The 23,880-nt window shown below is 43.8% G+C and overlaps 1 protein-coding gene across 2 annotated transcripts in view; it reads left to right on the forward strand.

The window, feature by feature from the left end:
* The window catches only part of LOC106744534 (irregular chiasm C-roughest protein-like), a 155,962-nt gene that overhangs the window by 118,718 nt on the left and 13,364 nt on the right, over positions 1-23,880 (forward strand). For both annotated transcript variants that reach the window (XM_014619400.1, XM_014619401.1), the window contains exons 4-7: positions 7,326-7,558; positions 17,367-17,567; positions 19,581-19,690; positions 23,333-23,484. In XM_014619400.1, coding sequence (XP_014474886.1) covers positions 7,326-7,558; positions 17,367-17,567; positions 19,581-19,690; positions 23,333-23,484 — 696 coding nt within the window. The remainder of the gene's footprint in view (positions 1-7,325; positions 7,559-17,366; positions 17,568-19,580; positions 19,691-23,332; positions 23,485-23,880) is intronic.

Genomic DNA, 23,880 nt, shown 5'->3' on the forward strand with positions numbered 1-23,880 from the left:
TAAAGGTCTCGCACTCTCTGCGCTGCCAGGCGAAGGCGCTTTGAAAGTCGCCCTCCTGTCTTTTCGCTTGAATAGCCGCCGCGCACACTCGCTCGGCCATTATTTTGTTCTTTGATTTTTCAATCGACGCGCCATTGCGTCTTAATTTCCGCGAGACAGACTTTTACGTAATTTTCATTCACCTCATACTTCCGTCGTACCTCCATCGGAGCTGATTCCACGGTGGACGTTACGTTAACGCTAAGAATCCGTTCACCGTGCACTCTCTCTCTCTCTCTCTGCCTCCCTCGGTCCATTCTTGTCCAACGAAGCACAGCACCACTGTAAAGCTCTAAATTTCCCGACTCTCCTTTCCTTTTTTTTTGTTAAGTCGCCTCGTATACTGATTACGTCGTCACGGTAAAAGATAATCAACAGCGACGGCGCTCGGTAGCTGCCGCTTCGCGGATATCGATTTTTTTCCGATGATCGAATCCACGTCCGGGGGCCGGACGTTAATGCCGTTTGCTCACCTCCCCCTACCATTTATCCCCCGCGACGAAGCTCACCACCACGTTCCAAGTGCGCAGCTATGCCCGCCGTGCTTTCGTGAAATTTACAGACGCGATTAATGTCACGACTGGCTCGTCCGCTTGCCTACCGGCCGTTTGTAGGCCTAACCGTTACTAATTTCGGTGGGAGTTATGGCCGCTATTACATACCTAGCCCCAGTCTGGCCCGACTCCGTACGTCCCCACGTGTCCCGCCGCCGCGTATTAACGTGCAGCCGTCTTATGCGAAAGGCTGCCGTATTATTGACGGCGCGCTGATTTATCGCCGCGATAAAGACCGCGTACACAACCTGCGCCCGCGAACCCCATGTCCGTGGGATGTTATCGTTCGGCCGGTTTGCGGGCCCGACCGGTCGCCGCCGTTGCCTCCGCCGCCGAATGCCGATATGCCAGAGTAGATAAAGCCGCGCCCCTGATTACACGATTACTTCGTACTGCGAGACCGAGCCTGCTCGTCGACAGTAAACACAAGCTTTTACGAGGTCCGTCCGTCCGTTCGTTCGTTCGTTCGTTGGCCGCACGTATATCAGCTTCGGGAAACCCATCGGATTACGTTTTCGATATTTTCGCGGCTCCCGCGGCCGAGTTATCGGTGTTTTTATTTCGCCCTCTTTTTCGAGAGCTACGGTTTCCGCGGTGTGAAGCCGAACGGCCACTGCGGCGGGAGCGAAATTTGCAGCGTAATCGCATCGCGTGTAAAGACAATCCCCGCGTTAGTTAGGCCATGTGTGATTTACTACGTATTGCAATAAAGGCCGGTAACCGCGATGTTATCATCACGCCGTTTGTCTAGTTACAGAGCCTAGCTAAGAGCGAGAGATCGAGAGAGAGAGAGAGAAGAGAGAGAGCGAAACAGGGGGCGAAAGGGAGAGTACTACACCCAAACAACTAGCGCCGCGTTTCTGGTTAGAGGATTAATGGCCTTATGTTAAGGCTATCTTGATTATGACACGACGTCCGCGATTTAATCAATTTATTGATGCACAAGTATCACGCGATCTACGCTCGTGGCGAAGCGCCGCTATAATTATGACGCAAGTCGACAAAAACTTGCAGCTTTTTTATCTTTACATTAGCGCCACTAAAAAAATTTTGAATCTGATTCGTGCGAGCGCGCGCTTGTACGAATCAGAAATTTTGTCCGTGTATCGACGCCGGAAATCCACAGTAAATTATCGAGCAGGAGATTTTTCCCGGCCTCGTTGGTCGCGCGAAACGCGAAACGTTTAAATAAGAGATAGATATGTAAAACAGAAGAGAAAAGGTACCATTGGAGAAGCATTGCAGCGTTTGAGTACATCTTATCATGCTCTCTCTTTGGGCTGAAACCTGATCTGGCATATCCAATGCGGTTCTTAGCATAAAAGTTCCCCGGCCGCGATACTGTTTTTTAGTGCTGCAGCAACAAATATCGCTCGGCGGCGGATGGCTTTCAGCACGTATCCTGTGTCCCGTGCGCGACTTTTCTAAAAACGACAATCTCAAACTGCGAGACATAAAATTGCGGACGTCAGAAGTCAACGAGAATTTTTTAAGCCGTGTCGCCATTTTTATGCCCTTTGAAGCGTAAAACGTCCAAGTCTAGCAACGCGGAAAGCCGAGTACCCGCATAAATTATGCATCCGGAAGGGCGAAACTCTCTGCTGCGCAAACTTTGGCCCGCTGTGTTCTCCGCGCCGAGATCGTATTTGTAAAATTCAACCGATATTAATGAACAAAACCGAGCCCTGCTTAAGAAGGATATTTTGAACGCAACATTGCAGCATCTCCGCGAAATAGATCGCCGAACGAAACGATATATTGCACACATCAACTTCATCGTGTGGTCATGAAATTACAATGTGTTGATATATTTATATCATAACTATAGAGGATGTCTTAAAGTTTATGGTAAATATTTTAATAATAGATTCTCTTTGTGTAACATTTTAAGACAAAAATTCAAATGCAGAAACGTCGAGGCATCAATAATTGTCGAGATACGAACGATTGAGAAAGTGGAGCTTTTCGCGAACTAAGCTTCGGGCGAGCAAAAGAACAATAATAAAACTATTTTCTCCAATTAATTTCAAACGGTATTTAGTTTGACATAATTTTAATTTGAGACTTAGCTACAAAGATATGTTATATTAAATATTGAAAAGTTGCCATTAGTGTGACCTCCATCAATATCTTCGTCTTAGATTGTTATAGATAATTTATTATTGAAATATTTAACGTGAACTTTGAGACAACCTGTATAACATTAATGATAACATATTACACACCGGCAAATAGGTATTATATAATGTAGATGTATGGTATAAAGATAATCGTCAATAATGCAGTATTTAAGTCCCTACATCATATATTAGTGCTTCGCGGGAGATCAGATCGCGATTCTCATGAATTTCAATCGGCTAATCTGTCGTAAGCTCATGGCTCTTCAAAGGTAATGTATCGTGATCGCGACGGTTTGCGGTGTAAGTGTTCGTTTCACGACTCGTGTTTTAGTTAAAATTAATTATGGCTGCTTGCTAGCGCGGCGGCCAACGTAAGGGCTAAAACTAATTGTTCGCGATGCATTGTCCCGCCGTATCGAGCGAGTCGTTACGGCTCTTCTCATGTCTTCGCCGTCAAAAGGTCCTTTTCCCTTTGTACTATCCCCTGCACGTCGGACTCCACGTCGGACCTTACGTCGGAAATGTTCTCAAATTGCAATACGAAGACCAGAGAATTCTGGCGCGATATCGAACCAGTCTACCGCGCCGTCGCGCACAATAAAACGTAATATCGGTAAGATATTTCTCGCGGAAATTGAAAGATAAGAGTTTACAGCGATCTATAATTACGAAAGTTTTTAAATTGCTTTATCGCTTTCCCATCGGATATCCGTAACGATTCATATTTCAGAAAATTCGGCGAGAATTTTAATATGATCAAGGCTGACTTCATTTCTGCCGTGCGTCAAAGTTTTCCGGGCATTATAATTTTTCACGCTTAATGCAACAAACTTTACCTGACGCGCAGGTGTGTAGAGTATTTGAGGATCTCTTCTATAAAACTTTCCGACCCGGTAGCACTGATGTACGTCAACATTTTCTATATAGGAAGTTGTCACCATCATTCATCCAGTCGGCCATTTTCTCTAGCCTCCTATCTTTCTAATGCGACTATCACCGAGAAAGCAACGAGAAAAGTCAACCATACCGTGTACGGAAGATTAAAAAAATAAATAGACAGAACGTAGAGAATAATTGAACGATAAAACATACGATACGAAAAATTTACATCTGTGTGTCTTTCCGAGGTGTGTTTTTTTTCATTTTTCTGATGGTGGAAAATTTTTCGTCGCGCTGCGAAGAAGAGTATGACGAAGCATTCGAAATAAATACACACGCGTATCCGCACTTTCCCGCTGGTGTTAGCGAGCGAGTAACCTCGAGTAAACTTGAAATAAAACAAAATAAAATAAAGGGAAACATCGTAAAAGGTGGATTCTTCGAGCTTGCAAAGCGCTGATTGAAAAACACTGCTCAGCGATATTGCATTTGCACAACCCAACCGATGCGATACTCCAGCAAACTGTGCCACTTTAACGATAAAACACTATCGTTATATAATGTTCCGAAACTACTCCAGGGTTAAACTTAAAATAACTTAACATAAAAGAAAATTGTAAAATGTAGATCTCCCAAGAAAGTCTCTTTAGTAGAGGGTCGTACGCGCGCGCGATACCGGCTGCGCAAACAATAGCGCGCTCGTGTTCGCGCTCGGAGCAAGTTTCACAGCACGAGAATTACTAAGTTACATTCGTCGAAGTAAATTCAACTGATTATGAGTACATTATAGATGATCACCTCGACTGACATCGCGATATATCATGTTGACTATACTTGGCGAAAGTAATTATCGTAGTATTACAGAAGTCTACGGGCGACGTTCTGTGTGTCAGAGTTTCAAAGTTTACTCAACGGTCCTGGAAAGGGGCGCTAATTGTAGTTGGCAAGAAAATGTACGACTCAATTGGCTTTTAACTCGCGCGAATGTGGATGATTATCGAAGAAAGAGAGAGAGAGAGAGAGAGAGAGAGGGGGGGGGGGGGCTTTTCATCCCGCGTCGCGCGTTAAAAAAGAGAAACGAGATCAAATTCAGCATTATATATGTCTTTTAGGGATAAAGGCGTTTTCTTGTCAGGAGTATTTAGGGAGTGAAGGGGAAAACAGTGTAAGATATATCCTCGGAAACTTCTTCGAGCTCGCTATTTGCGGGGAAAATGCCAGTCGATGAATCGAATCACTCTCTCGTCATATAATATGCCGTCCAATCAAACGACTACAGAGAAAGTAAATCGGCCATCGATATGTCCGGGAGGAATAGTGAATAAATATGCTGCAGTTCGAAATAAATAAGGGTAGAGCGCAAAAACGCTTTATCATTTAATGCAGGAGCGCGCTCGTCAATTTTACTCGCGCGACCACGGACGAGCGACTACGCGAAGCTTTTCGCGTCATCCCACACCGCACCGAAATTTCCCAGGGAAATTATTTTCGATAACGTCCTGACGTTTAACGGCTGAAACGCACGGTATTACGAACGGCTCATACGTTTCATCGAGCATAAGCCACCGTAGCTCGGACGCAGGGACGCGCCGACCGTGAATGCAAGGGTTGTACGGCCCTTCCTCTGACGGAAAATGCATAAAAAATATCGCGCAAACGTGTACATCTAGAAAATAAAAATATATATGTGAATACTAAATAACGTAGCGTCACGTCGAATCGTATAAATCGCGCGACGAGGGAGCAACTTTATTCCGCGCGAGCCTCGAATTAAATTAAATTATTATCGCGTTACTCATTTTCTCTCTTCCTCTCCGACCTCCCTTTATCTCTTTTTCACTCCTTCTGTCTTTCTCTTATGTTCTTCTCTTTTAGTCGGCGCGTCAAAGGTTTCCATTTTACGACGGTGATTAATTCGACGGGAATGAAATTATAGTTTCTTTATCGTAGCATCATCATCCATCCAGTGTCTTCGCTCAATATCTTGATATATACCCTCTCTCTCTCTCTTTCTCTCTCTCTATATATGTATACGTATATATATACGCGGAGAGGAGAGACGGATATAGAGGAAAATAAATATAGACATAGAGAAAAGGATTTAATATATATGTAATGGATATATATATATGTATCCTTTTCTCTATATCTATACTTATTTCCCTCTATATCCGTATTGCTATATTTGGCATTTCGCGATATTCGGGATTTTGCGTAGCGTAGAAAGATGGTGAAATTAGGGCTGACACATACGACCGACAGGCGTCCTTAACGCGTCCCTGGCCGGCAGCCGGCTGCTTTATCGCGAAGGTGCAATTTATTGTAGGAATTATCCCTCGTCGCGCACGCATACGGTGACTGACAATTACATTTTTCCGCTGTCTGACCATGAGCTGTCCCTTCGACCACCGCGCCCATTCGCGGAACGTCTCTTTCGTCGTATTCGCTTTGTTCGCTTCGCGCCCGATCCGAAGCGTGATGTGTTATAGCATCGGGATGCGTGACATCGATCCGCGAGAAGGATCGGACGGGCGGAACGGCGGGGAGGAAAAAAAAGTGCGCGAAAGAAGGAAGCGGCGCGCAGAGGGGGATAAATTGCACGGCGACGCGGATTTATTCGAGCGCGATACGTTACCGTTCGTGACGCGACTCGGCGTGAATCGACGCTCGCGATACTTTTGAGCGACGCCACTTTCGCTCGACAGACAATGCACCAATTCTCGCGATTTGACGAGAGAATCGGCGGTTGAAAACCGCCAGGAAGAGACATGAAAAAGAGACACCGGAGAGAGGGAGAAACAGAGAGGAGAAGGGGAAAGCTCTTTCTCACGGTAGAATGAACTCGCTCTAATTCGTCGATAGCAGTTATCAGGCTGGCTGGCTCTTGACAGTTCGCATGAATACGCAACGAGCTAAAAACGTTTAAAATAAAGGCGCGCCGCACGATATCCACGTTTCGGGACGACGACGTAAACGCCGTATTCCGTGGCCGAGTTGAAATCGTCTTTCTCATCCCTCCCGCCTCCGATTCAGAATAGCTACGTAATATAAAAGTATCGCGCTTATCCACCATGTTATATCTCGCAGACTGATCTCGTGATCAGCCTGAAGAGGCGATTTTCCTCAACGAGAATGTGGAGGGACGTCGTCGTTTACCGCAATTTTTCTATCCGCCACGATACGTGTACCATGCTGCGACTGAAGTCGGCATTGACCCTTTGCGGTTTTATATCCGAAACGAGTCCATCTCATTCATTCGTAGAATCACAGCCGATTTTATAAAATATCCTTTTATACATTAATAATATTCGATTTAAATGGTGCTAAATAATGTTAAATGGTTTTAAATTATAATATAAAGCATTGAACAGTATTTAATATATCAATGTATTTCATTGTAAATGTGTTGCATTGCACAGAAAACAAAATTAGTCACTAATTTTTTCTTCTGTAGTCAAATACTGAAATATTGAAATGAAAGTTACGCGATATTGTCGCGAAGTAAATGAGTTTCTACGAATCGGATTTAGGAAGGACAACGGGACCACAAAGGGTTGAGATTTCATCAAAGAAGAAAGTTCAACCAGAATTAATAGAGGATAATGCGGCTTTAGCTTTAACGCGTCGCGAAAGTTACGGATGAAGGAGGGGGAGAAGACGATAAGAATACTTTCCAAAGTCTCCAATGTCAGACTTCACGATACTTATTCGCGATGTTTTTCTCTGATTTCAGGCGATTTCTCGCTACACATATATCCGGTGGATCTCGAGGACGACGGCATGTACCAATGTCAGGCTTCGCCGACGAACGACGGACAGCCGGCGTTGCGATCGAGATTCGCCCGACTGAGCGTCCTAGTGCCGCCGCAGAAGCCGAAGATCCTGCAGGGCGACTTCCTCGTCACTACCGAGGATCGCGAACTGGTGATCGAATGCATAAGTCTCGCCGGGAAACCACCGGCGGAGGTGAGAAACCCCCGTCTTTCCGTGTATTCTGTCGCTTTGTCATCGTATATATCGATAGGATTACCCAAGATTAGTTCGGATTAACCGCCGTGAAAGCAACCCCCGGCGATTGCATCCGGAAACTTCGCGGATATCCCTTGGCGATGGGCAGTAGACCGCCTCGAAGATTACGTCTGATCGATTTTACGTCGGCGCGCCTCTCTTTATCGTTTTATGCATTCCCGAAGACGTTTATATGTAGCACAAGCATACGGGGTCTTTTGAGGAAAAAAACTACGAGCTCCTCTATCCCTCTTACTCTTAGCCTCTTTTGAGTGAGTATATAACATTCGCCCGAGCAAGGAGGAGCAAGTAAAAAGGAGCCTCCACAACAAATATACGTCGTAAAACCGGTACTTCTTGAAATACGACGATAACGATGAGATACGATGCTGTGTGTTTCTACTCCGTTTCCGAGAGACGTCTCGACGCGGATTAGTTTTCATACGCCGAGAGCGGGGCGACGCCCAATTGTATCAATTGCGAGCGAATGAAGATTGCAATGTTAAGGAGACAGATTGCTGATTATCTATCGTTCCTAAGCCCGGGAGAAAAAAAATAAAATGTTACGGTGCAATATAAAAAACGTGCGCGGGATTCGCACGTACATATTTCTCCGTAACACGACGCGTGATATGTGTACATTTCCTGTTACACTTAATATATCTAGGGTTCCGACGCACGTAATACATGACCGGTCAGGCTCTAGGCCTCTGGGTCCGTCATAAAAAAAAGATGAAGGTATCACGGATCCCCTTGTTTGTGCGAGATCGCGGTTCCAGGGGCTCCGTGCGAAATATGGACTTGTACGTCCCACGCGGTTACCTTTTCCCGGGTTAGCGGTCTCAAGTCGAGGAGGTAAATCCCGACACCGACGACAACGACGTCAGCGACGGGGACAATGACGGCGGGGGGAGCGTGATTCAAGGCTGTTTTTGTTGCGTGGGGATAAACAGGTTGCTGAGTAGACAATGTCGTTCGGTGTCGAACTAGGCCCATTGCGGGCTTTCGTGTCACACGGGGCTAACTGGTGTACACGAGATTGGTAACCGGTGGGCGAAGTGTACGGTCAAATCCCATTATTATTCCTGATTGGCCGAACTGAGCTAGAAACCGACGCGGCACGCTGCACTCGCGCGCCGCTCGGTAAATAGTACCGCCGAATCTGCCCTGAAAATCTGACTACCACCGGCGGCTGCGTCGGTGGGGCCACACGGGTCACATTTCTTGCTACGAAGTCCACTCAGCAGAACGCGTGGCTCCACGCAACAAAAACAACTTCGAAGCACGCTCGGTGGCCAACGAGCTTGAGATTTATGTGGGTTACCCCGTGTACCTAATACATCTAGTCCGTCGGTCAGTAACGCGTACTGATTGCTTCCGCCAACCCCTTCGCTACCGCAGACTTATGAAGTGCAAAAATTTGCGCGCGTTGGAGTAATTCGCAATTTTTGTTTTCGACTCTTTTATTTTAGACCTTCTCTCGGGTGCGTATGTGTTTGGTTGCAAATATATATGTATTAAAATACGCAAGACGCGACTCCTAAAATAAAATTATAGCATAAAATGAATTTTTTTTAATTCGCAGAAATTTACACTATATATAAATTTAAATAAATTTAAATATGACCTAACGATTGATGCAATTAGTAAACGATTCGGATTAACCATTTGGAAGCTGGGATATTCACAACTAAAGATGACACTTTTTATATGTATTCCTTGAGGTGTCCTAATTTTAATTTCTATTTTTTATTTCTTCTAAATTATTTGGGATTTTAGTGAAAAACTATTGTGATATTAAGGATTAACTATATCGATTAAATATAGAAATATACAACAATACATATACATATAGAAATATACATTTCAAAATTATTAATCGCTTTGTTTTAGAAATATAATCGTAGGAAATTTATAATTTATAGTAATACCCGCGATATATATGTATATATACATATATTTAAATATTTATATATTACTTTTTATTATTGTTTACTTCTATTAGCTCAACTGACGTATAAATAAAATATTAATAAGAAAAATACGAAGTAAATAATATCTATATGTTTATAATATTATGTATATATTTATTTTAATTTCGCTCAAAATTAACATTTATTATTTAAATAGTTAAATAAATTTATAGAAAAGTATATTTTTTCCGGTAAATAATAAATTTATGTAGAGGTCTTTTAATATCGCAACTGAAAATTCGGCATTTTACGATACAATTATTTTAATAAAAAGCGAAAAATTCGGGGATATTTTAGCAGCTGCAAGGAAACACGACAATAATTTTGAAGATAACAATAGAAGTTGAGCAATAAATTCAAGAGCCATAAACAAAAACGCTGTTAATCGATTGTTACTCGATTAATGTACAATCATTATTCTGTAAAGGAATTGCAAGCATAATTATTTAGTAATTGAACGTCGTTACACAATGCAACTGCAATTTTGAAAACCAGTTTTCATAGTTACAATCCTTTTAAAACCGTTACATGTGACCAAAAAGAAAAAAAAACAAACGTGAACATTACAACGAATGCTCGCGCCATTAATCATAATTACGTAATGCACACTGGACTAGCAACGATACATTCGCGCACGCAACTAAATATTTGCCGGACAAAGTTTGCAAAACTTTATAAGGAGAGCCGAGCGATTCTCTTTTTTTCTAATTAAGAGAAATGGACACGATACGGGTATAAGTCATCGCATATACCGAGGATATTTTTATATAGATTAAGTCACTAGGTATATAAAACAGAAAAATGTCAACAACGAGATAACCCCGCGAGAATACATAAAAAGTGATTATAATTAATTAATTAATTTTTTTTACAAGATCCTAATAAAAAAATAATTTCTCAATATCTATTTGTTCCTTGAGAATTATTTGTATGTTTCTCTCTTGCTCTCCTCCTCTCTCTCTCTCTCTCTCTCTCTCTCTCTCTCTAAAAATTTCAAGTTAATTGAAAAGCACGGCACGAAAAAACACGTGCACCCGAGTCACTCTTGTCCGTAGATTAAATTATATTATTTTTTTTAAAAGTAGAAACGTCAGATCAGTCCGAATCCGTACGATAATAGTTAAAGTAAATGTTTCGCGCGTTAATCGTAATATAATCACAGTCATATCATGGCGCACAGTGCACGATAGAGTTATCCCGGAATAAAATATCGTTAAAGAAGAGAGTGTTGGATATAAATGCTTTGATATATTACGCTCAGTTCAAAGTGACTGACTTACATGTAACGCCGGGAAAAAGTTCTCGTTAGCTCCATGAAGTTGCAAGACACGTTTCCATAATATTCATGACAAAAGGAAGTTTATCCGTACATGAAAGAGCTTAAACTTAATGACTGCCTTGCAGATAAGAGTGTTTTTTCCATTACGCTAATGCACTGCCTACAAATTTTGTACAGTACGCTTTATTTTCATTCATTACTTAGCAGAAGTTCGGGGATACAAGTCCTAACAATATCGGAAGTCATTACGACTGTGCAACTTTCCGGTTGCCTGCCGAGAGGTTGTGTTTCCTCTTCTCTTTTTTTTTTTCTTCTACAAGACAATACGTGCAGGAGTATCTGCTTTACCGAATCACTTCTCGTGTATGGCTTATTTTGCCGTTTCTCTTTCAACAAAACTATGTCGAGAGATCAACGACGATTAAGTTGCAGATGGCGAGAGCGAAAATGCACGCAAAAATGTTGGACAATTTTACAAAATATCTTCATTTTTCACAACAAGGAGAGATCCCGTAGAAACGGTATATTCCATTAAAAATTCTCATTTTCCGGCGAAATTTTCAAAACGAATCCATCTTCCTTGCGCAATCTCATAGCGGTAAATAAGGGAGCGAGGTAATTTATTGTCACGATCGAGCTATCCGTTACAAGTTACGAAATGTACCGAGCTCCAATACGTTCCGTAAGTATGCAAATATTCCAAGGATAGCAGCCTGTCCAGTGTGATTTTTACTCCAGATAAATATGAATCCCGACGGTGTCACTGTCGCTAACGTAAATCCAACCTAGCGCGAGCAGCTAGTTAATCAGCGACTGGGGAAGGATTTAATGAAATTTGTTTCTCGATCGTTTGCGAACGCGTGCTTTTTAATTAAAATTATGCAAATCCCTGATTAATGGCGCGACCAGGGAATCGATGCGCGAGTAATGATCACGGAATATTTAAACACGAAAAATATCTATTTTGAATATGTCCGCGACGCACAAAAAGAATACATTAAATTATGTAGTAACTGAAACACTCGACTGGAAATTTGATATAATATCGAGCCACGTAATCCTACAGAAGTTACGTAACTTAAGCGATACACTCCATATGAGTGGTCGAAGTAACGTCGAGATAGTTGGAGGAATAACTTTATGTATTTTTTGTGACATTGGCTGTTCCGAAAATACGCGTAAACCATTATATTGCGTATATCTTTGCCGGCAATTCGATTCAAATGATATTAAACGTCAACTTCGTATCGTGCAAATCCGCAAAAAGAAAATATCATATTTTGCGAGAGCTTAATTTGCGCATTAATCATTATCATGAAATCACATTTGCGTATACATTAATTAAATCAATATTCTCCGGCGTTATAAATATTATTATTACGGAAATAGAGCGCATGCAACATCAAAATCATTTCAACCGGTTTGAAAGCCTCATTACATGCAAAATTTTCATTATATCGTTATTACGTTCATTTTGTAAAAAGTTTCATAAGACGTGCAACAAACGCGCTCAATGGATGAGCCTGTATTTAAATGTGTAAATACAAAAAACGCCAAACTGATAACAAAAATATAAATTTCGTTTTTCCATCGAATTACAGTTATTATCGAAATTTAATTACTTTTCTAAATAAAATTATTGTTCATTAAATTAACATCAGTGTTCAGTAATGATTAATATAATGACATTTATCGTTTTAACGATATAAATTATAAATGTTCGAAAGTTAAATTATATTTTAGCAATTAAATTATATATATATTTCATTGCATCTAAATTCTGTTCTTGTGGCTGATGGTTTCGTTGATTTTAAACCCATTTTTCGTTAATAATGCATTTTGCCGGGAATCCCCCAATCACGCTATTATTGTGTCCAATTCTTCAATTAAATAACAGGCTACCTTCGTAATCGATCAATGACGTGACTCAACGTTATCCGCTCGTGGAGCGGAAAAATGAAACGAAAGCTACTCGCAAAATTCCGGAGCATTGTTGGATCAGTGAAAGCGTTACTACGAGAGAGAGAGAGAGAGAGAGAAATGTGGGGCGCTAATCACGCGATACCGTGCGTGAAGTTCGTGCGGTTTCATCGTTAAACCGCTTTTTCTATTTCCGCAGTCCACATAGCATTAGCCAGCGCAGTCTGAGAAGTAAAATATACAGGGTGTGTCGCAACATAATACGTGGAAATCGGTAATATAGCCGTGCGCGATATATTTCGATTTCCAATATATTTTCAGTCGAGTTTTCCTTAATGGAAATTCTAGTGAGGATCACGCACGCGCACGTAACGTGTGTGTCGTAGAAATAACAAATTTCCACACTAAATATCTACAGTGTAAATATACAAAATTTGTCGGTGATGAGGACAAGATTCGAAGGAATGAAATCTCCCATGGTATCACAATACACCGATACACAGGCAACGACGAATGATCTGGTTATATCGGAGCGATACAAAACATATTTATATTTGATTTTTTACTCGTTCTTGTTATATTTGCCGTTGGAATTTTTTTTAATGCCGGCGACGGGTTAAATGAACACGGCGCGATCGAAATTCGCGCACGCCTCTCGCTGAAAATGTCGTATTTACAGAAGCGCCGCTCCCAAATGCGGTTATTTCCTCGGAGCAGGAAAAAGCTAGGTTTCCCGTCATTTTTCTTAGCGATCGACGCAGAGTGTGTATCATCGATTTCCTCGACGATCCCGCCAAATTTAATTTAACAGCATGAAAGCGTAAAATTATTAATTATCTTTTTACGATATCTGTGAATTAATTTTTAAAACGTGCATTTACTGCTTCTTATCCGACGAAATATCGTCCGAGGAAAATATCTCGTATTCTTTTCAAATTCAGAGAGAAATAGCGATATCGAGAAGATTAATTAGATATTTAGTGGACTGTACTCTTAAAATACGACTTACTACTTCGCATTTAGTTTCTAGCACGAGCGGGTAACGTTGAGTCACGTCATTGATCGATTACGAAGGTAGCCTGTTATTTAATTGAAGAATTGGACACAATAATAGCGTGATTGGAGGATTCCCGCTAAAATGCATTATTAACGAAAAATGAGTTTAAAATCAACGAAACCATCAGCCACAAGAACAGAATTTAGATGCAATGAAATATATATATAATTTAGTTGCTAAAATATAATTTAACTTTCGAACATTTATAATTTATATCGTTAAAACGATAAATGTTATTATATTAATCATTACTGAACACCGATTAAAATACTACTCGCTTCGCATTTAGTTTCTAGCACGTCGCGTATCGGAAAGTTCACGGGAGATGAATAAAACAAGAGGATTTTCCGAAATAATTTCATAGCCGGACAAACTACGAAGTCATCCTCGTCGTATAATATTGAAATTAAGCAACGTCCAGCGATCTAAGTTGAACACACGATTACATCCACTTATCGCATAATTGTTCAAATCATTGTATACCGCGCGCTTTCACTCTAATGGCATCTCTTACCGTCCCTTTTGCCCCTCTCGTCTTTACGGAAACTCCGAAGTTACGGAAAACTTTCTATCGTATTGCCGCGGAAATTTTCCGAGATACCGCGAGTTTTCCCAAGACCGGATTTTAATATCACCTTTGTATCACTTTACCTGTGCACATATTACGCTATTTTTATATTGCATCATATGACAAACGCGTGACGAATTTACGGAGCTCCCGACAGTTTTGCGAGCAACGGAATGCGTCGTCGTAACTGCTCCGATTAATTTGACTCGAAAAACGTCGAGAATCCCCGCGACGAGATAAAATCGAGGGAAACATTTAATAAATGCAGATCTCTCGATTTTACGACTTAATATACAACCCATCTCGTTCTCTCATTGGAGACACTCGGTCGAACGGCACTGTCTAAGCCGCCGATATTGCTGAATCTATCGTAGCCTTATCGGCCTTCATTAGGCGAATCGCAAGGGAGAGAAAGAGAAAAAGAGGCAGAGAAAGAAAGAGAAATATATAGATAGAAAGGAGAGAAGAGAGGAGGGAGAGAGGAAGAGACGATGCAATTCCACTAGAAATTCAGAGTCACCACAGTCGAATGCTTCGCAGCCCGCCATAATCCGATTTCGCTTCTCTCTTCTTTCCTCGACCCGTTCTCGCGCGCCCGCGTCTCTCCGTTTGCCTTTCAACTGATAACTAGTAATTAAACAGCTCCAACAACGGGATAGGGCATTTACTCGCGCAATTCCCCCTGCCGCCTTCTTCAGCACCTCTGTCCCTCCCTCTCTGTTTCTCCCTTTCTCTCCTCTCCGCTACCAGCATTCTCTCTCCGCCTCGCCGCGTCGCTTCTACATCCCGTAACTCCACTTTCTGAGCTATTGTCCATCGCGAGTCCGAGGCTGCCGGGGGGCTCGTGGATGCCCACGGGAAATTATTAGTTGTGAATCTATTCATCTTACGAGAAAACCGCTACGGGATATCCTGATACGATTCTCAATACGTCTCGTAATAAAGCTGGACGCGCCTCGAAATCTCGTGCCCCTGGAAGGCATCGCCGCGTACACGTATTTCCCGACTACGGATCCGATGCGGAACGCCTCGCTTCAATACCGCAAAACGTAAAAAATAGATATCGGGTGATTAAGCGGGTGGTAAAGCGAGAGTGACGGCTCGATAGAGATTAGCCGGAGCCGGCCCCATGCTCGAGGAAAGATAAAACGAAGATTCGAAATAAAAACGAGGTGAAGTGCCGCAATAACGATTTCGCGATAAATGATATTTCCATTCGCGAGCGACGCGCCCCGATTCACTTGTTAATTTTTAAGTCGGCTCCGAATACCTCGGAAAAACACCGTGGAGGGGTGATGCGCGATTCTCGACGAATTTGACTTTTTCCACCGAGGGACCTTGTATTTTTAAATTTTTTGCGAGCGTCAGTCGCGGAGAAATTATGCGAGAGGACGCGGCATAAAAGCCGATCTTTGTCCTTCGTTCTTTTAGGCAGATGCACTTTACGTGGTAATGTGATTCGCGCTCGTGGCACAATAGTAAATGGTACTGCACCGCGGGACCGCAGAACTCCTAATTAGAGCGGACGAGATCGATTTCCTGCGGAGCCCGCAGTTAGAAAAGCGGCTAAACGAACCCGGCGAGAAGGCGTCAATAAAAAGCATATTCGATGTGCTGATTGAAAGGAAGAGAGAGCCGCGTTCGAGAGAGCTTGCGTTCGCGCGAATCGTTGCGAGTTCCGATATTTCCCGCGCGTTCCAAGATATTTTCGCGCATTTATGGAGAAAAGTGTAATATGTATGTGGATGGGGAGGGAGGAGGGGGGGGGGGGGNTACTGAGGTCGTAGTACTTTTGGCTCTATATATCATGATTTCGCCATTATACCGTACGTGTAGCTGCGCTAGCAATAATATTATATACCTTTGGACGCAGTTACGCAATATGGAGCCACTCACCATTATCGGAGTTTTTATTCCGTAATGCAAAATGCACTCAAAAGTGTATTAGCACGTTGCTACTAAAAAAGAACCTGTCGCTGTTATTCTGAACAAGTATTGCATACACTTCGGTGACAGAGTGAAAGAGAGAGAGAGAGAGAGAGAGAAAGAAAGAGAGAGGTACGACTACTGATTAATGCGCGTCGTTCATTAATCATCAAATTATCGGAACAATCACGAGAACACGCGCCAGAAGCGAAATACTTCCGGGCGACATCTGTTCGCCGATAAAGCTGAAAAATTGTTAGCACAACCGGAAAAGCGTCGCGAAAGAGCGGATACTAAATTGCGATACTATCGAAGCACGATATCGTGAACTCTAATCAGTACGGCAGCGGCTCTGTGGAAATACGATTATTCCGGTGATCCCTAACGTGAACGCGGAAGGACGCTGCGGCACTTGCAGCCCGGAGATCTCATATCGATAACAAACAGCAGGAACTCTCGCATGAGGTGTCTAATTAGAGCCGATAAGCTTGATTTCCGCGACACGCACCGCGCATACGTGTGAGCGCGTGCGCGTGATTCTGTTCTGAACAGGTTCCGCAGAACCGCCGGGCGCTCGTTCTAGCATTACGCGCGGAAATTCGCTCTCGCGACTTTCTTCCACCATCGACCGATCGATCGAATCGAACGAATCGCCGTTTTTGCGCGACGCTTTTTACCATCCGTCTAGCCAGCAAACGGTGACTCAAATTGGACGTGATTACATAACGCGAAAACAAGCGTTCTAGTTGGAGATTCGTCGTGAAATTCGTTGCGCTCCGCACAGAATTCGAATATACGCGACGCGACAAGAGAGATATTCGAGTCGCGTGTCGTAACTGCGCGATTGCTTCCGGTGTGGTGTCAGAATGTCATGCTGTATTTGTTGCTGAACGTTTCGCTAAAAATGTCGCGGGCAAAAAAGCCGGGCATCTAAAACCCACCATTACGGCAACAAAATCATAAGCATTCCAGTCACGGGTCAATTCCCCTGCGCGGGCGTTTTTCTCGAGCAACGCTATTTTTAACTGTAACGTTTCTTGCAGATCACGTGGATCGATGGACTGGGCAACGTGCTTCATCGTGGCATCAAAACCACGAAAGAGTCGTACGATAATGGCCCGCTCTTCACGGTGAAGTCTATCCTGAGGGTAATGCCACGGAAGGACCACGACAACACGACCTTCACGTGCCAAAGCCAAAACGCAGCGGATCGCACGCCGCAGAACGCCAAACTTCGCGTCGAGGTGCGTACTATCGCGAATCACTCCCGGTATAAATGCGGAAGTCCAATTTAAATCGTTCTCTCAAAGCGGGGACTCTTCGTCTTCCTCCCTGTCTTCTCGGTTTAAGATAGTTACGCGAACGCACCAGAAATATATAGAAAGTATAATTTTAAACGAAGTCTCCGACCTCTCCTGAGACTTATTTCAAGATTAGTATAATGATTTGAGTGATCGAAAATAAAACTTTTTAATAATGCTTTTCGCGAAACAAGCTCCAACTTCCGAGAGAAGGAAAAAAAATTAAATCACGAAACCTTACCTTTCGCGTAATTTGAAGCGAAGCGAGTTTAGCGACTTATTCTTGAAACAGACCTGTATATTATTACGCAATATATCCGCGCTGCAGACGGCAATTATGGTTACGGTCTCGTAGGAACGGAGTTATAGGACGCGGTTGTAGGGCCGGATTGGGGCCGGCCCTGGCGGCGAGAAAAATCAAAGGGGAATAAAGCGGAGGGAAATGAACAGAGGTAGGGGAAGATAGAAATCTCGCTTAAAGGGAAATAAAATCACTGCCTTTTGCGCGCTCTTTTTACTCGCTGACCGGAGAAAGAAATTAACGCGAGTCGCGAAAGCGGCCAGGAGGGTAACGAGGGTAACGAGGCGACGTATAATAATTAACGTCGTGTCTTGAGAAGCGGTTAGCGCGGTAATCGCCATCCGCTGGCGCAACTTTCGTGCCGCGAGCGCGAGTACTTTGGCGCTCCGGGTACTTCCGCCCTCTTTTCTTCAGACGTAGACTCCATTATCCGGAGTGGCAAAGGGAACAAATAGTTTCATGGAAAAGGCAACGAAGCGGACCCGAGATTTTTGCCCGGGAACATTCGAATTTGCGACGACGAGGACGGCGCGATATTATGAACGCGCCGCTCTCCACTCCGCGCGTCCGCGCCCCCACCTGCAGAAAATTCTTACGAGTTATTACTTAACTCTTTTACACCGCGTCGGATATATTACGCTTTTCACGACTTCTATATAAGTTCAGCTTTAATATCGTCCTAATTGGAAGCAATTCTTACGCAAGCGTATTCGAGAAATGCGAGATCGTATTTCTGCGACGTGTTGAGTCTCTTTATAGTTCGCGCGGCCATCGATAAAGTCGTTTTTAATTCTGGATATAACGCGCGGAGCGCGTTTCTCGCGTTATACGTCTCTTACAAAACGGACAGCCTTTGGGCGGTATGGAAGAGGAAGGAAAAAGAATTACACAGTTGATGCTAAACAATCCGTCATTAAAATATAATCGCGCCTCTTTTGATCGCGAATTCTTTCAAGTAATTCGATAGAGTTTTGCTCGGGGCGAATTTAATCAAATACCGTCTTATGGTACAATGTTCCAATAACGTTTTAATTTAATATCAGTATCTCGATGTAAAGATTAAATACCTTTGTAATTAACCTTTAAATTAAATTTCCGTTAAAGTAAACCCGAGGTTTAGTGAGAGGAATAAAGTTTTTGTTATCAATTACAATTCCAAAGCTGTACTCCCAGGATATTTCTCGCCGTTCGCACAAAAGCGCCGGTACTTTGACATTTATAAAAAGACTTGGTTCCAGCCGATCGAATAATCGGTAAATTAAAAGTCCCACATCGTGAATCTGGAATATTTGCTGCGGCAACAAATGGAGCACTTAAAACTTAGAGATCTTAAAAGAACAGAAACTAGCACGAGTAAAAAAAAGACGAATTAAAGAGTGGAATTCTAAAGACACGCAATAAATAAGCTTCTCAGTGTATCGCGAAATATCTCCGATTTCCCTTGTGAAATATGTAACGAACGCTTCTCGAAAATTTCAAACGCGAGGTAATGGATATGCAGCATCATTATTCCGGACTACGCACGTAGCACATTCCGGATGAGAGCATGACGGTAATATCGAATGAACCGTGTTCGATTCCCGCGTGATAAAGCATAGAGGGAGAGGGAGAGCAGCGAGAAAGACCGAGAGCTCGATTTACGCGATACTTTTCAGGTACGCTACGCGCCGAAGGTGTCCCTCTCGAAGATCGATCGCATCGTCGAAGGCTCCGAGCTTAGGTTCCGATGTTGCGCCGAGGCCAACCCACCTACAGTGGAGTACAAGTAAGTGGGGACGCGAAAAGAAAGTATCGATACTACAATAATATCCGGTGCCACAGGGGAAAGTCCAAGTTCGTTCGCGCGGAAGGGGTGCGATGTCTTAGCATAATAAATAAAACCGCAGCACTGCGTAAACCGCACGTCGGTTCTCGCGTTGACCGTAAATTGCGCCACGGTGGTACAAAGAAGCTGATATAATTACGAGACTAATTATTATTGTTTCGAGAGGGGGCAAATTTTACGGTCCAGTTTTTCGGCTGCGGCTCGAGCTGCGCCCCAAATTGAGGTCGCCCGCCTTGCGCATTAAGCTCGATATAATTTGGCTCGTGTTTCAAAGTGATAACGATTGCACTCTTTATACCTTTGCAATTACTGTAATAAATAAAATATTGATATCGGCGGAAGAGTGGAAGCCGAATGCGTATGTTAACGTGCGCAATCAAATTTTCTCGATATTTCGTTCTTGAGGGGGAAATGTTGCTGCAAATGACATTTCCAAATCTCGATTCTCGAAATACATGTACTTTTGCTTCGAAATGGTTTTCATCTGGCTGGAGATGCTTCTTCGCGCGCATAATATAATTTGACTGCGCGGTGATCCCGCGATGCGGATCGCGTTAGTCTTCCCTTCCTCTTAAGTGATCTGTCAACTCCGGATCTTAAGCTGCTTAAAGTTTTCAGAATATCGATAGTTCTATCCATCTCTCTCTCTCTGCTCTCTCTCTCTCTCACACACTCTCTCGATATCGTATCGCTACAGGTGAGTGACGTCGTCGTCGGGGCAGCGCGTGAGAGCGCGTAAGCAACGCGAGTTGGCGTTGTTCGTACACCGGCTGCGAGCGACAAAGAGAAGGCGGATGATCGATATCCGCCTACAAAGAGGACAATGTCAAATTCAGGACGGTGTTGCGCGCGCACGTGTTAGCGGGGCGCGTTTGCGGGTTTCACCTAGCGGCCCGCTTTGATTGCTTTTAAATTATTCGTTACGCAACATGCCCGTCGGGAAAAAAAGGACCGGCGGCGGCGGCGGCGAGACTGTCCGCCCGATGACGCGACGTATTAATTTACGAGATTATCGGATCGTCGCTCGGGTTAAATCGGCTCGCGGAAATGTCACCTCTCGAGAAAATATGTATCGCGCGTGTCCGAGGAAGAGAGAGAGAAAGAGAGAGTGTGTGTGTCGCGCTACAACGCGGAAAACGGACTTTCTCCGAGGAAAGTTTTTAATAAAAATTTAATAAGAATTTAGTTTAAGGAAGTTTAATAAAAATTTTATTCGATACACACACATATACGCGACACGATCTTAAATATATGATAAATATTATGTAAGATTTGTGAGAGGTATTAACATAAGACGATCGATGATCTCCGCTTATCGGGTTATCCAGTTTCGCAAATTAACCTAATCGAAAAGAAGAGCAAGACCGGAGGTTTTTGTTCGGCCGCGGTCTCACGCGAGAAACGACACAGATTTTATTCGTCGAATTTTTCGAATACCGTGCGCATAAATCGAACGGATTGAGCGCGCGTACGTGAAAGTTTGAAAATTTTTTCAAATCATGCCAGTCTTCTTTCAAGCGCGTGATGTGTGTTAAAGCTCGCGGAAGGAGAAGGAAAAAAAGATAGAGGGAGCTTGTCACCGGCTTATAGCGATTCACGGATAATAGGATAGACGGAGAAACGAGTAAAGCAGCGAGGACCACATTGTAGCGCGATAACGAACGTTAGTTGCCAGTCGCTTTAACAGCTTTTATAGCTTTCACAGCTTTTACAGCTTTTACACCGGTCGTCGCGCGCCGCCCATAAAAGAGATTCGAACGGAGGTGAAAACTGAGGCAGCACCGACCGACGTGACTCCCGTCTCGCTTTTGCGCCCGTTCCGTCCTAGAGTAACAAAGACAGAATCATTATCCGATACGTATCAGTATCAGTTTTTAGATGATGTCGTTACGTTAAGCGAAGAGGCTGAGACAATTTTCAAAGGACCGCCGGCGGGTCGCCAGATGCTAGATAAGCCCGGTCCGTCTCGGGCTAATTAATTTTGGATGCTAATTAATTCCGCTACTTCCATAACCGAAAGTACCCCTGGTAAAATTACATGCAGAGGTTGCAAAAAGCAGAATGACTACGCGTAAAGTACCTCTTCCTCCTCCTCCGTCGCACTGCCGTCGTAACGCGCTGAACTTTTCGTCGCTGCTCAAATATTACGTACAAATATTTTATGTCCGCGAAAGGGCGCTCGTAAGAGCGTACAATTGATTCTCGTATGGAAAAAGGAATCTTGCAGTCGTTATGCGCGTAAGAGAGAAGAGAGAGAGAGAGAGAGAGAGAAAATGAGAAAACGAGAAAGTCGCTCTCAAAATAGCCCGTTAGGTGCGAAGTGTCCTGCGGAACATGAGAGGGTTGATCTTTACCGGGGGAGATACGAGATGACCCCGAGGCACCTCAATGTTTATCGAGTCGTTATGGCACTCTGTAGCCGCGCGAATGTACGTTGCGTCGCTCGCTCGCGCGCGCGCGTGCTTTCCCCGGCATCTTTGCGAGCTAAATTGTCTGTCGGACGGCCCCGATAAAATCGATCGCGACGCGTGGGGGGAGGGGGGACGAGAAAGGGGATGGCGACGGCGGTGCACCGACGGCGGTCTCTCTCTTCTAGAGACACACGAGCTCGGTAAGTCGTCGTCTCAGTTCGATTCGGTTCCTCTCTCCTTACCACTGATTGTACGCGAAGGCCGTTTCGCCTCCCGTGAAAAGCGCAGTCTGCCCTCGCCCGTTTATTACCATTCGAGACGACGCCGACTGAGGCTCTTTCCGTCGATTGTGCGGCCAAACGATGCTCGAGATAAATCGCTCGAACCCTTCGAGGACGCTCCTCGGAGGCTGGCAGAAGGCAAAGCTACTCCGTGCGATAAGAAAACGTCATAAGGCGTGTGTACGGGATGCTCGGAGATCGATGTTACGAAATTTACAGGTTTCACTTCTCCGTCGCGTCGCGCGATCGACTTTTCGTCGGCGATGACGGCGAATGATTCTTGAATTGTAAATGATTCTAAATGAAAAACGACGTAAAACTTGATAACATCCGTAATCAATAAGAGTTCACGAAAAACACTTGTATCTGTTCTTTATTTTAAATACCTTAACTGAATAAAAATTTTACATGGAACTTTATTGAGATATACATGACGTTGAAAATTGGGAAATTATTAAGGAAAACGTCGCGTCCGATAAAATCCTTGCAAAATAGTCGTGAACTCGGTGTTGTCCAAGAAACAAGTCTGTAAATCTTGCGAATTTGAAGACATCCTGTATGTAGTGAGAGTCGGCGGGAAAACGCGTTCGTCCTGGCATCGAGATGTAGAAATAATCGTTTGACTGCATCGTGCGACTATTAAAAGCCGTAACGATTCGAAGGGAGAGATAGCGAAAAGCGACGCGAGAATATCGAAACGATGAGTAGGGCGGGCGATTCGAGAGTTGTGAAAAATGTCTGATAATCCGCGAGTTTTTGGCCGCCTGTGAAGCCACGACGCCGGCTTATTACACCCGCGAATATCGGAATTATTGCGCACAAGGAACGTTCATGCTTTCATCGCGCTTCCCTCGCTTCCTCGTTCTAATTCGCTCTCTCTCTTTCCGCAGGTGGTTTATCAACAAGAAAAAGGTGATCGGGGACTACACGACGGAAATGATTATTCACAACGCTACTCGCGAGTTGCACGACGCGACTGTCAAGTGCGAAGTTCATAACGAGGTCGGTAAAAGCGAGGAGAGCCAGACCTTGGACATAAGATGTGAGTACCGGACTTAATTTCCCATACGAAATAATAAGATTGCAGGATACAGAGGTCGGGGGAGGGGGCTCTCGATCGACGCAGCAGCGGAATCTCTCCGCAATTGTCACGCGTGAGACTTCACCGTTTCATCCACTTATTCCGCGCTGGCGACGGAGTGCATATCGGCTATATTCGCCCAAGAGTTCTATTCTAATCTTGCAAACGTCCCCTTGGGAATAATTTCGTTTCGCCCGAAAGTATTTCCAACAGCCATACCAGATTAAAGATACGATCACGCGGAGCTGTAAGATACAACGCGACGCGCCAAGTTCCGCATGCACGCCGCGCGAATTTAGACTCGGAAGAAAATTTCGTTTTACCGAAAGACACTTATACAAGCGGCGTATTAAAGGC

This window comes from Dinoponera quadriceps, unplaced genomic scaffold, assembly GCF_001313825.1.
Source record: "Dinoponera quadriceps isolate SergipeBrazil2010 unplaced genomic scaffold, ASM131382v1 scaffold1421, whole genome shotgun sequence".
Classification (NCBI taxonomy): domain Eukaryota; kingdom Metazoa; phylum Arthropoda; class Insecta; order Hymenoptera; family Formicidae; genus Dinoponera; species Dinoponera quadriceps.